Raw genomic sequence first — 13,748 nt, forward strand, 5'->3', positions numbered from 1 at the left:
CGCCACCACGCCCGGCTCATAATTTTTAATAGAATATAATCTTTTAAAAATGTATGTGTATGAATGTCCACGTGTGTGCCTGATGCCTGTGGAGGTCAGAAAATGGAGTCAGCTCCTGTGGAGATGGAGTTAGGGATGGTTGTTGTGAGCCACCATGTGGGTATTGGGGGTTGAACCCAGTTCCTTAGCAAAAGCAACATGTGCTCTGAACACTGAGCCATCTCTCCAGTCCCTCTCTGCTTGTCCTGATGGTTTGAGTCGGTGTCTCATGCTGTACTTGAGCTCCCACTAATCCTGCCTCACTCTCCCAAGTACAAAGACTACAGCTGCACTAACACACAACTCACATGTGGTTATCCGCCACTCACACTGTTAAACATGCAGAAACTGAAGGACAAGTGTCACCTGGGAAGGGGTGGGCTCATCCTTGGTGTGGGTGTTTCCAGGGCTCCTGCAGGTCTCAGTGTAGGAGGAAGGCCTTGAAGCAGAGCCTGCTTAGCTCTCTCACCCAAGGTGGCTCTGCCTTTCTTCTTTTGGGGCCTTCTTCCTTATATCTGGACCCAGGTCTGAGTCTGATCAGGGTCTCATGGGGGCTCCAAACTCCAGCTCTATCCAGAAAGTTCTCTGTAAGAGAACCAAGTCTATGGTCACTTGGTCAACACATTTTGAGCTATAGCTTGGGTATGAGAGGAATTACGTAAATCCAACACCTAAGGCAGGCCTGAGAAACATGTTTATGGAGTTTCTGGGAGGGTGAGACAGCGGAATCGCCACAGCTGAGTTGGAAGCCAGTTTGGGAAATATATTGGGAAAACAAAAACTAGAAAGAGAACACTCCAGACCTAACTGCAGGCTTCAGCAGGCTTCATTAGTCCGGATTCACACACCTTCCTGATCTGTTTTTGGTGTCCCAGACTTAACTCAGTTTCTGGAGCTGCCAGGTGTGAGCTGCACTTCATGAAGCTGCAGGTCATTGAAGGAAGACTAGATGAATTGTCAGCAGGCGTGGGTGGCCCCTGACAAGCTGGGCATCGTCCTCATCCCAAAGTAGAGCTGTGGGAGAGGCTTTGACGGGGCTTTGTCACCTTGTGTTCCGTCCCTGCATCTCTGTCTTGTTTCTGTTTGTTGCCTCTGTACTTTGCCCATGGTGAGTGCATCTGCAGTCCGTGGCACTGCCAGGCTTTTGTGGGATCCAAGAGGAGTCTTCCCCCCCCCCCTCAGTTTTTGTTTTTTCCAGACAGGGTTTCTCTGTGTAGCCCTGGCTGTCCTGGAACTCACTCTGTGGACTAGACTATCCTCTAACTCTGAGATCTGCCTGCCTCTGCCTCCTGAGTGCTGGGATTAAAGGGATGTGCCACCACCACACAGGTATATACTGAAACACGCATACACACACACACACACACACATTCATACATACACACATTCACACATATACACACACATACATATATACATACATACACACATTCACACATATACACACACATACATATATACATACATACACACATTCACACATATATACACACATACATACATATACCACACATACATATATACATACATACATACACACATTCACACATATACACACACATACATACATATACACACACACACAAATGGGGGCCGGGAGAATAAATCTCTCTATGCTTGAAAAGGTGGGGAAGGAAGCAGTGGTTAGAAACCGAGGGGCTCCTCTTTGTTAGTGGAGGTTCTGGGGTATAGCTCAGAGGCCAGGGGTACAGCTCAAAGACTGGGGTACAGCTCAGAGGTGAGCTTTTGTTTGGCCCTTGGTTTGATTCCCAGCACTGAGAGACAGAGTGGTGATATCTGAAATCCGATTCTATTTCTGCCCTTCCTTGCAGGGCATCACAGGGTTGTATCGGGGCATGGCTGCACCCATCATTGGAGTCACCCCTATGTTCGCCGTGTGCTTCTTTGGGTTTGGTTTGGGGAAGAAACTACAGCAGAAATCTCCAGAGGATGAACTTAGGTGAGTATTCTCAGGCAGCACTGAGTGCTGTTCTTGATGCTGTGATGTGTGTGAAGGGGAAGTTTTGACCTCGAGGCTGTCCCTTGAGTCCCAGGGCTGACTTGTGGGCACTCTGAGGGGAGGGAGTAGCTGGGTTTCCTGTGCTCTGTGAAATGAAAGGGTTAAAAAAAAAAAAGCCCTCCCCTGCCTCTTTGCTGGGTTGTCATTAATTTCTTTCTTTTTTTTTTTGGTTTTTCGAGACAGGGTTTCTCTGTGTAGCCCTGACTATCCTGGAACTCACTTTGTAGACCAGGCTGGCCTCGAACTCAGAAATCCACCTGCCTCTGCCTCTTAAGTGCTAGGATTAAAGGCACATGATTCGACAAGGTGTCCTCAGTCTTGAGCCATACCGGTTACAGATCCTGAAAAGGCACAAGAGCCACCAGGGCTGGCAAGGCTGGCGCCTGGGAGCTCAAGGGAGGAAATCAGGTATAACATGCTTGTACTCTACCAACACTTTAGCCCATAACAGGCTCTGAGAGAGTCCAAGCTACGCATGAAGGTGTCGCAATGGGAGGTTCTGTTTCTGGAGTCATGGTGTTCTGAATGTGTCTAGATACATTAAGGGCCTCCAGGTGTGAGCAGTTTTGTTTGGGTTTTGTTTTGTTTAAGCTGTTGGACTGTTGGCAGACCAAGGACCTAGGGGTACATATCATCATCTCTGAACACCTGCTCCTGCAATGTGACAGTTCACAGTTGTACCACACTTATGGGCTGTGTTCCCATAGAGCAACATCCGCACAAGAGAAACAGCCTTTCTTTAGGAGCAGAGTGGGACACTTCGGACCCCATCCTACCCCCATCTTCCTGTCTGTGTTGCTGCAGTTACCTCCCTACAGTGCCATTTAGCATGGGAAAGAGTTTGTTGACATGGAAACTCAGGAAGACCCAGGGCTCACAAACACCTCCTTGACATGGGGATGGGGAGTAACAGTGGGCCAGGTGCTCATAGTGTCTGCATGGTGTCCTGTGAACACACAAGATCCTATTTAGGGAGCAGTCCCTAAGGCTGGGCATCCTGAGAAGAATGGCGGTTGATGGCGTTATGGGGGGCATTTTAGTTACTGAGATGACTCCTTTTGGGGACAGCAGTGTAAGCAGGGACTGTGCCATTGGATATATAGGCAAGCAAGTCTCTTGTGCCACCTGGGGCAGGCCTACAGGTGGAGAGTGGGTGTTCGATTTTGCAAAAATCTGTCAATTAAACAGTGATTACAGGGCTGGAGAGATGGCTCAGTGGTTAAGAACACTGGCTGCTCTTCCAAAGGTCATGAATTCAATTCCCAGCAACCACATGGTGGCTAACAACCACCTGTACTTGAACCTAATGTCCTCTTCTGGTATGTCTGAAGACAGTGACAGTGTACTCATATATACATAAAATAAATAAATCTTTAAAAAAAAACAGTGATTACAGCTCTTTTGAATAGGCTTCACTTTTAACAAATGACAGTTCTTTGGATTGAAACTGGGACCGCTCACATGCTGTGCAAGCACTGTACCACTGAGTTTATATCCTGCCTTTTATTTTATTTACTTTTTTGAGACAGGGTCTCACCATAGAGCCTTGACTGGCCTGGGACCTGGCTATGTAAGCCAGGATAGCCTCAGACTCATAAAGATCCGCCAATCTCTGCTTCCTGTGTGCTGAAATTAAAGGTGTGCACCAACCCTAGTCCTCTTTTATTTATCTTTTTGGGGGAGGGTGGGCTTTGTTTTTTTTTGTTTGTTTGTTTGTTTGGTTGGTTTGGTTTTTCTTTTTTCTTTTTTTTTTTAAGATTTTTATTTATTATTATAGATAAGTACACTGTTGCTGTCTTCAGACACACCAGAAGAGGGTGTCAGATCTCATTACAGATGGTTGTGAGCCACCATGTGGTTGCTGGGATTTGAACTCAGGACCTTCGGAAAAGCAGTCAGTGTTCTTACCTGCTGAGCCATCTCACCAGCCCCCTGGTTTGGTTTTTCAAGACAGGGTTTCTCTGTGTAGCCTTGGCTGTTCTGGAACTCACTCTGTAGACCAGGCTGCCTTGAATTCACAGAGATTTGCTTGCCTCTCTGGGATCAGAGGCATGTGCCACCTCACCCCACTTTTGCTCTTTATTTCTGAGACAACCTCCTACTGTGTTGTGAGGCTGGCCTTCAGTTTATTTCACAGCTCAGGCAAGCCTTGAAGCTACAAGATCTTCCTGTCTCAGCGCCCAAATAGCTAGGGCCACAGGTTGTTACCACACAGCCCAAAAGATCTGTACATTGATACAAACTGGTGCAGCCACGTTGAAGACTATTCACATCACTGGTCACATTTAAACATTCCCTGGGCCAGGCATGGTGGCACCTGCCTATATCCCTAATGCTTGGAAAGTGGAGGGAAGACGACCAGGACCTCAAAGTCATCTTCAGTTACATCACGAGATCGGGTGGCAGCAGCATGGGCCGTATAATATTCCTGTCTCAAACAAAACAAATACCCTGTCCATGGCCCTGTGGCCTCTGCTTGGAGTTCCAGGACTAGCTGGGCAGTATAGGGCCTCTGTTGAAATGAAACAAAAACCAAAGTCTCTTGATTGTTCAGCCATCCACCTGTGTGCTTGGTTTGTTGTCTGAAGTAGATGTGTGAACCTTATGTGGGTTGAGTGCATGAAAGAACTGGGTTGTCCAAACTGTTGTCATTCCTAATGGGAAGGAACCTGGCTAGGCTGTCCCCCATTGCTGTACAGCATCTGTTTCCCTTGTCTTGAACTCCTTGGGGTGAGTTTGGCCTGAGGCTCAGTTGTCAGAGCTTTAGACTAGTGAGGCCTGATGCAAGGGCCAGCACGTTCAATTTTTAGCAACATTTGACAAACTGCAGGGACTCTGTTGAAGTACTGAATGTGATTGTGTGTCCTATTGTCTGCTCGTGATGGTCTTACAAATCCCAGAAAGAGAAGGTCTTGTTAGAGGTGGCACAGACAGCTTTAGTGACAGACACTTAGGAGTCTCAGAGGCCTCCACATACTCAGACTGCTGCATTTTGTGGGGGTAGGATGAGAGTCCATGCTATATGCCATTGGGGAGTTTTACATCACAGTGCCCACAGGACATCCCTGTGGACCATCAGTGACTTAGCGCTTCTCAGCGTCACATTGCCATCCTCATTACTGGCCAGGTCTGAAGGTTAGCTTTAAATGCAATCTTGCTACAGCTTAGAGTTGCCTGGCAAGAGAGTTCCAGTTGTGGTAATGGCCTTTATCTGGTTGTTGTGGGCATGTCTTCATTGTTTACTGATGTAGGAAAACCTAGCCTATCGCTAGGCAGCATCCCTGAGCTATGTAGGACAGAAAGCCAGAGAAGCTAAAAGTAGGCAGCATGGGTGTGTTTGCTTCTCCCTGCTCTTGACTGTAAATGTGATCTAACTAGCTGCTGACTTCCTGCCTTACTTCTCCCGAATGATGGGTTGTACCCTGGAAATATAAGACAGACAAACTCATTTTCCCATTGGTTGCTTTGGTCAAGGTAATTTATCCCAGCAATAGAAATGAAACTAGAACTGCTGGCCACCTCAGCCTGTGGGATGGCCACAGCCCTTCTCCCTGACCTTGAAGCTTTCCTGCTTGAGACTTGGTTTAATATTCTTGTTCCTTGGCCCAGGAGATGTGATAGTGGAGGGGAACTGGGATCTGCTGAGGTTTAGATCTCAGGTTAGAAGTTCTCCCTGCCTCACAACAACCCACTGTTTTACAGTTTGGAGATGAAGGCTCTGAGAGCTGGTAACTTATCCAGTTATTGAAGGTAGCAGGCTCATGGGTGAAAACTGTATCTCACTATAAACCTTTTCTCAGGGATGAGGGGACTTCAAGTGTGCACCTACTGTGTGTGGGCTTCATAGGTCTCTTGTTTTGTTTTGTTGGTTTTTTTTTTTTGTTTGTTTTTTTTGAGACAGTTTCTCTGTGTAGTCCTGGCTGTCCTGGAACTCACTCTGTAGACCAGGCTGGCCTCGAACTCAGAAATCTGCCTGCCTTTGCCTTCCAAGTGCTGGGATTAAAGGCGTGCACCACCACTGCTCGACTCTGTCTCCTCTTGCTCTGGTATGCTGGGATTGACTCAGTCCTTGGTGATAACCACAGATGGTTGTTTCTTGTTCTCAATGCAGCTACCCACAGCTGTTTACAGCTGGGATGTTATCTGGCGTGTTCACCACAGGAATCATGACCCCTGGAGAGCGGATCAAATGCTTACTGCAGGTAAGGTTGTAGGCTGTGAACAGAAAGAAGCGCACATTTCACACACATGTTAGTAGTAGTGTGAGGTTTACTGGGTTTTTTTGTTTTTGTCTTCTTTTGTTGTTGTTGTATTTTTTTTTTTTGTTTTTGTTTTTTAAGACTTTTTTTTTAAAGAAAGATTTATTGATTTCATTTATATGAGTACACTGTACCAGAAGAGGGCATTGGATCCCATTACAGATGGTTGTGAGCCACCATGTGGTTGCTGGGAATTGAACTCAGGACCTCTGGAAGGGCAGTCAGTGCTCTTAACCACTGAGCCATCTCTCCAGCCCAGAGTTTTGTTGTTTTGGGTCATAGTTTTGCTATGTGTCATAGGCTAGCCTCAAACTCATGATCCTCCTGCCTCAATCTCCCCATGCTTGGCTTACAGGCAAATGCTGAGGTTATGGGCATGTTCTGCCATGCCTGGATTTTTATTTATGTTCTTTTCCCTTTTATGAAGACTATGGTCCAGTTGTGCGAAACATGTTTTCAGAAACATGAAAGGATCCAGAACTACATACCAGTTGTGGTGCCTTCCCATAGGCAGATGCCGGTGATGAGGCAGGAGGGGCACACGTTCATTTGCTGTGGCATACAACTACAATCCTAGCACTATGGAGGCTGAGGCGGGGGCTTGCCACACTTCAGTGTTTTTTGGACTGCATAGAGTTCAGGACAACCAGGGGCTACATAAAGAGACCCTGTCTCAACACAAACAAACCAAAACGTAAAACCCAAAGCCAAAACTAAAGTTATAGAGTGGCATTTACTGCCCTTTGGGACACACAACGTCTTGGGCAGGAGCAGCCCCCCTTCTACCTTGGATGAGAGTGGATCTAGCTCAGTAGGAGATTATCTGTTTAGGATGTGCAAGGGCCTAGGTTCAGACCCCGGAGAATGACTGTTGCCGGGATACCAGTTGCCTTCAGTTTTGGAAGCGCTGCTAACAAGGGCAGGTGAGTTAGATGGATGCATCATGTGACATTTTATTCACTTACTCTACTGCCTTAGGTGTTGTTTTGTTTTGGGTTTTATTGAGATTTTGTTTGATTTTGAAACAGTCTATGTTGTCCAAGTTACACGTACTCACGAGCTACTTGTCCATATGCTTACTATGAGGGGATAGTAGCATTGAACTCCCAGTCCCCCATCCCTTCTCTCAGCTGCTAGGATTATAGGCATGCACCCATCATGCCTGGTTTGAAAAACAATTGTAATTTTTAAAGAACATTTTAAAATTAATGTATTACTGGGATGGGGCCCACATGCCACACAGTGCATCAGTGACTTCAGGACCACGTTGTGGGTCAGTTCTCTCCTTTACCTCCATGTGGGTTCTGGGGTCAAGCCTAGGTCTCTAAGCTTATACAACGTGTGCTTTTATCCGCTGAGTCATCTCACTGTCCATTTTTCTTTTCTTTTTTGAGACAGGGTCTTACTTTATAATCTAGAACACACTGTGTAGACCTGGCTGGCCTCTAACTCAGAGACTTTTGCTTGCTTTTGTCTCCAGAGTGCTGGCATTAATGGTGTGTGCCACGATTTTGGTTGTTTTGAAAGACAGTCTTAAAACAAAACAAAAATAAAATCTTATTATATATCCCAGGTTGGCATGGAACTCGCCATGAGCACCAAGCTGGCCTTGAGGCTTCAGTCATTCTCCTCTCTCTCTATGACCATAGGCCTGTACCACCCATCTAGCAGGAATAGAAACCCTGGCTAGCCTCATGCTTGCTAAGTTGCTTGAGATGACACGGAACTCCATGCCTTCTTGCCTCTGACCTCCCCAGTGCTGGGATTACACCATTGGTATCCCATACCCGGCTCCTCTTTATAGACTCATTTCCCCTGTCTCAGTCCCTGGGTCCCTTTCCTCTTTGCTGCTGTTGAATGAGGTAGCCATTGAGCCTTTAATAAGTTTACTTTTCCAGTTTGAAATTTTATTTGGTTCTCCTTTGTATATCCTAGTTTCTTTGCTGAAACTATCCATTTCCACTCTGTGGCTATTTTCATGTTTCAAGCATATTCATCATTTTTCATTAAAGGATTTTTTTATCATGGCTGCTTTAAGAAATTATTATCAAGCCGGGCGTGGTGGCGCACGCCTTTAATCCCAGCACTCGGGAGGCAGAGGCAGGTGGATTTCTGAGTTCGAGGCCAGCCTGGTCTACAAAGTGAGTTCCAGGACAGCTAGAGATATACAGAGAAACCCTGTCTCGAAAAACCAAAAAAAAAAAAAAAAATAGAAATCATTATCAGACAGTTCTAACATCTCTGGCATCTTGTTGGCACATACATACATATATATATGTTTTTTGAGCAGATATGTACATGTGCATGTGGAGGTCTGATTGTCCCTAAGGACTCGCCCACCTTGTCTTTGAGACAGGCTTTCTCAGTAGCCTGAGGCTCAGTGACGAAGCTAGGCCAGCTGGCCAGGAAGCCCCAGACCTGCTGGGTCTGTCAGTTCCATCACTGCTGTTGTTGATATGGTGACCTTCCATCCCTCCCAGATTCAGGCGTCTTCAGGGGAGAACAAGTACAGCGGCACCTTGGACTGCGCAAAGAAGCTGTATCAGGAGTTCGGGATCCGCGGCTTCTACAAAGGGACTGTGCTCACACTCATGCGAGGTACGCTCGGAAGCTCTGCTCCTGAGGTCAGCTGGAACGGTCAGCTGAGAAGCCTGCCCCTGAGAGGCTTCCCTGGATGTCTAGACCGTGACATATGCCTTACAAACTCGTAGTGTATGACCTGGTTATATGCAGTCTCACCCCGCGTGGGCTCAGAGAGGACGGAGAGACAGTTCATCCTTCTCGAATGTCTTCAGGGGTGGAGTCACGATATGGGAAGGTAGAGGCTTCTGGATAGAAGTCATGGCTGAAGGGATGAGAAGGGGAAATAAGAAAGACTTAGGAATGGTGGGAACTTCTTCAGGGCCTGTGCGTGCTAGGCAGTGCTCTGCCATTGAGCTACACCACCAGACCTCCTCTTAGTTTGACAGGCAGGATTCCTATGGCAGAGAGAGTCTCATCCTGAGAAGGCACTTGGAGGATGGCCAGACAATTAGCTGTGATTATGAGTGGGTGTGTTAGTGGGGACCTGCAGGAGACCTGAAAGATGAATTACATCGATTGTATACTTACACCAGTGCTTGGCTCTCAGCAGCATCTGATAGCTGCAGATTGAGTATTAAAAACTGGATGTTAACTGGGCGGTGGTGGTGCACACCTTTAATCCAGCAATCGGTAGGTAGAGGCAGGTGGAGCTCTGAGTTTGAGGACATCCTGGTCTATTTGAGGGCTGCACAGAGAAACCCTGTCTCAAAAAAAACCAACCAACCAAACAAATAAATAAACAAATAAGAAGGATATAGGGGCTGGAGAGATTGCTCAGTGGTTAAGAGCCTGGCTACCTTTCTAGAGAACTCAGGTTTAGTTTCCAGCACCCAATCTATCTGTCACTCCAGTTCTAGAGGATCTGATACCATCTTCTGGCTTGTATGGGCATTGCATATGTATGGTACACAGACATGCAGATAAAATACTCATATATGTTTTTTTAAAAGCCAAAAAAATAAAATAAAATAAAAATCAGAAAGGATGCAGCTGCCAGAACTCCTCAGGATCTACCCCAGGGAAGAGCACACTAATTGGTGCACTGAAGATGTATACACACAAGTAACATCATTCAGACCAAGAAGGCTCTATTTATGTATTTATTCTATATATGTGTATAGTATAATATATATTGAGTATACTTTAATGTACTTTAAAAATATTTAGTATAAATATATTTATATTAAGTATAATATAAATATATTTATTTATATTATATTAAGTATACTTATATTATATTAAGTATAATATAAATATATTTATATAATCTAAATCTGTATATTTAATACATATTTAATATGATATATTTATATAGTATGGATATGTTATAAACTTATTCTTATATTTATTTATATTTATTTTATATTTATGCATAACTATAAGTTACCTACACACACACACAGTAAAGAAAGGAGGTCATGAATTTGAAAGAGAGCATGGAGAACCTCATGGAGCACCTGGGGGAAGAAAGACAGGGGGTGATGTAATTATAACCTGAAAAAAGGTCTTAGAAAAAATACACCTGCCAGGCAGTGGTGGCACACACCTTTAATTCCAGTACTTGGGAGGCAGAGGCAGGTGGATTTCTGAGTTTGAGGCCAGCCTGGTCTACAGAGTGAGTTCCAGGACAGCCAGGACTACACAGAGAAACCTTGTCTCGAAAAACCAAAAAAAAAAAGGAAAAAGAAAGAGAGAAAGAAAAAGAGAAAGAAAGAAAGAAAGAAAGGAAGGAAGGAAGGAAGGAAGAAAAAACACCTAACGAATCTTTGAAATATTCTAGTGCCTATCTGTGGAGATTTTATGAATTTTTAATTCACTTTTCTTGCCATCAACAGACGTTCCTGCCAGTGGGATGTATTTCATGACATATGAATGGCTTAAAAATCTCTTCACTCCAGAGGGAAAGAGGTGAAAAGAACCTTAGAATGTAGAAGCCATTTCCCACTGCTGGGTAGGTTGTCCTCTCCCATAGTAGGTCTGAAGCAGACATACTTGTTCTTTGCCCCCTGTTGGTTCCTTCAGTAGCTGCTGGGGTACAGCTAACATCTTCTACTCTCTACCTCACACGGTGGAGGAGGATTTTGAATAATGCATGGAACCTCCTCCAACAGAGTGGCCGCTGCCAGGTGCTAGACCTTGAGCCTCTTCCCCCAGTAACTTCCTCCCTGAGTAGCATGTAGGAACTGGTCTGCATCCCGCTGCCAGGCTTTTGTCTGACTGGGTTATGGTATTCTACAGTGTCAGTGACCTCAGCGTGCCTCGGATCCTGGTGGCTGGCGGCTTTGCAGGGATCTTCAACTGGGCTGTGGCAATCCCCCCAGACGTGCTCAAGTCTCGATTCCAGACTGGTGAGTGGCGTGGATGTGGATGGAACAGGTCTATCATTGACTACCCTGGGGTGCAGAGGGTTTGTTTTTGTTGTTTGAAAAGGGGTCTCATGTAGCTCAGGCTGGCCCCTAACTTGCTGTATAACCAAGAATGATCTTGAATTCTTGTTCCCTGCCTCTCCCTCCCAAGTGCTGTTCATAAGCAAGGGTGTCCACCGGTGAGTGCGAAGGTCTAAGAATCTGAGGATATATATACTCTTTCTTCCAGTGCCTGCTTGACCTGCCTTCTCCTTCACATTCATATTCTAGATTTGCTTTCATGTCAGCCTAAACACAAACTAAAACAGTCTTATTTTTCGTCTTCAACATGGCCAGAGCTGTTTGATTCAATTTTTAACTCCTTTGGCACTAGTAAGCTAGACATTTGTGTCTTTGCCCCAGTGTGAGTTGAGTTATGGAGTACTGCTGAGTTGTACGCAGCCTTCAAGATGTCCTCACCCTGGTCCTAGCTCTGACCCGACAGGTGTCATTATTAGATCCTCCTCATGTGGGTTGCCATGGTCAGGTCACAAAGCTTCTTAGAGCTTTAAAAAATTGGGTTCTGCCCTGCAGCACCTCCTGGAAAATATCCTAATGGTTTCAGAGATGTGTTGAGAGAGCTGATCCGAGAAGAAGGAGTCACCTCCTTGTACAAAGGGTTCAATGCCGTCATGATCCGGGCCTTTCCAGCCAATGCAGTGAGTATCTGAGAGCTGAGGTTTTGTTCCTGTTGGGTTAGTGGGAGGAGCTGGCTTTGCTTGCTCTTGGGATTGCTCTGCAACTCAGCACCAAGGCTCAGCCAGAGCTTCAGCATCTGCTTGCTTTCCTGTAGCTGCCTGTGGAGCCTTTTAAGGTCAGGGACTTGAATTTCTTTGCCTGGTTTTCAGAAGTGGCAGTTGCGGGACATATATCCTTTCACTTTCTTTTTTTTTTTTTTTTCTGTTTTTCATCTCTTCTCTCCTTCCCCCCTCTCTAGAGCACTTGTGCTTGCACACACACACACACACACACACACACACACACACCTCTGTATGTAGTCTAACTCCCAGTAAAAATGTTAGGATTCTAAGGCTTTTCAGCATACCCAGTATAGGCCATGCACATCTTACTCTTCTTGGGAGTCAGTAACTAACTCCTCCCCCCTCTCCCACTACTCTCCCCTCACCTCTCTCTTTCTTCTTTTAGGGGGCCCTACTGTGTGGTCCAAGTTACATTGGTTTCAAACTCCAGCTCTCCCTGTCTTAGCTTCTGGAGTCTTGGGTGCACAGGTGTTTATGACCACAGCCAGTTCAATTTGCTCCCTTAATCTGGGTGGGAATGGGACTAAGGAAGGGGCTAACCAACATGGTCCTGCAAAAGGTATCTACAAGTAGTCACCCTCTCTTTCTGGCTTTTCTTTTCCACCCAACCTCTTCTTAGGCCTGTTTCCTTGGCTTTGAAATTGCCATGAAGTTCCTTAATTGGATTGCCCCCAACTTTTGAGGCCGAAGACTGTTCAAGACCTGTGGATGCTGGACACTGTTGCTGAGAGGCAGGGGCAGGAGGAGGAAGTCCTGAGAGGGAGGGGAGGGAAGTGGTGTGATCAGAGCTCCAGGCATGGCTGTGATGGTGAAACTGTTGCCTTAATGATATCCTCTACCTTGTATAACTTGGTGCCATTTTGAAACTTGAATTTAGAGGATTTCCAGAGAATTGGAGATGGAATAAATAGTTAATAGACTCGATACCTTTGGCCAAATTGCCACCTACTGGTTGACTGAAGGCCCTATTACACTCAAAATACTCCTTCCCGAAGAGGTGATGACTGGCTCTCTGGAGGTCCCTTGCCTATTTTCAGCCAGCTAAACCAGGAGCTGGGATCTTTAATTGCTAGCCAGGAAAACTCAAGAGATGTCTCTGGTGCCATCCATCTACTCCTGGCTGTGCATGGGATGTAGGTGTGAAGCACACATCTGTCTACCCAATGGACTGGGTAGATAATACCTAAGAACAGCCCACCTACTAACCATTTTTTTTAATGATATTTTTACACAAGAAATAATAAGAAGAAAACTACAATTGTCTAAATCCCCAGGAGAAGGTAGAGAATTTCCCCTCCTACACAGTGAAGACAGTCCCAGCCTCCTGGGACACGTGTGAGAGCCATAGTGTAGGAAGGCTCCTTTCGCACATTCTTTCCTCATGAGAGCGCTCAGTTTTAACAGGAAACAATAAAGATTGTTTCTAATTTTTCCATCGTGTGATATTTTCTCTTGTGATTCAGGGACACTTCAGCGGGGGTAGGCTGTACCTTTGGAGGCTGTCAGAAATCCAGTGTCTATTCCTGGGGCCATAGGCTGGACCTCTCATAGGGAAGGAGGACTTTTTGACTAGCCTGGATTTCTCTGGCTCTCGATATTCAAGGGAGGATGGGTGGAGCTGGGAGACTTGATTGGTGTCTGCTGGGCTGGCTGGCCACCACAAGACCTGGCTTGCAGTCCA

General features: G+C 45.8%; 1 protein-coding gene across 1 annotated transcript in view; it reads left to right on the forward strand.

The window, feature by feature from the left end:
* Slc25a20 (solute carrier family 25 member 20) overlaps positions 1-13,500 on the forward strand; it is a 19,731-nt gene extending 6,231 nt beyond the window's left edge. Inside the window, exons 3-9 of the mRNA XM_021172967.2 lie at positions 1,872-1,999; positions 6,171-6,261; positions 8,799-8,916; positions 10,737-10,809; positions 11,140-11,249; positions 11,841-11,965; positions 12,687-13,500. Of these exons, the coding sequence (XP_021028626.1) occupies positions 1,872-1,999; positions 6,171-6,261; positions 8,799-8,916; positions 10,737-10,809; positions 11,140-11,249; positions 11,841-11,965; positions 12,687-12,749 (708 nt within the window). The 3' untranslated portion in view covers positions 12,750-13,500. The remainder of the gene's footprint in view (positions 1-1,871; positions 2,000-6,170; positions 6,262-8,798; positions 8,917-10,736; positions 10,810-11,139; positions 11,250-11,840; positions 11,966-12,686) is intronic.
* Positions 13,501-13,748: the final 248 nt, after the last annotated feature.

The sequence above is a fragment of the Mus caroli genome, chromosome 9 (genome assembly GCF_900094665.2).
Source record: "Mus caroli chromosome 9, CAROLI_EIJ_v1.1, whole genome shotgun sequence".
In the NCBI taxonomy this organism is placed as follows: domain Eukaryota; kingdom Metazoa; phylum Chordata; class Mammalia; order Rodentia; family Muridae; genus Mus; species Mus caroli.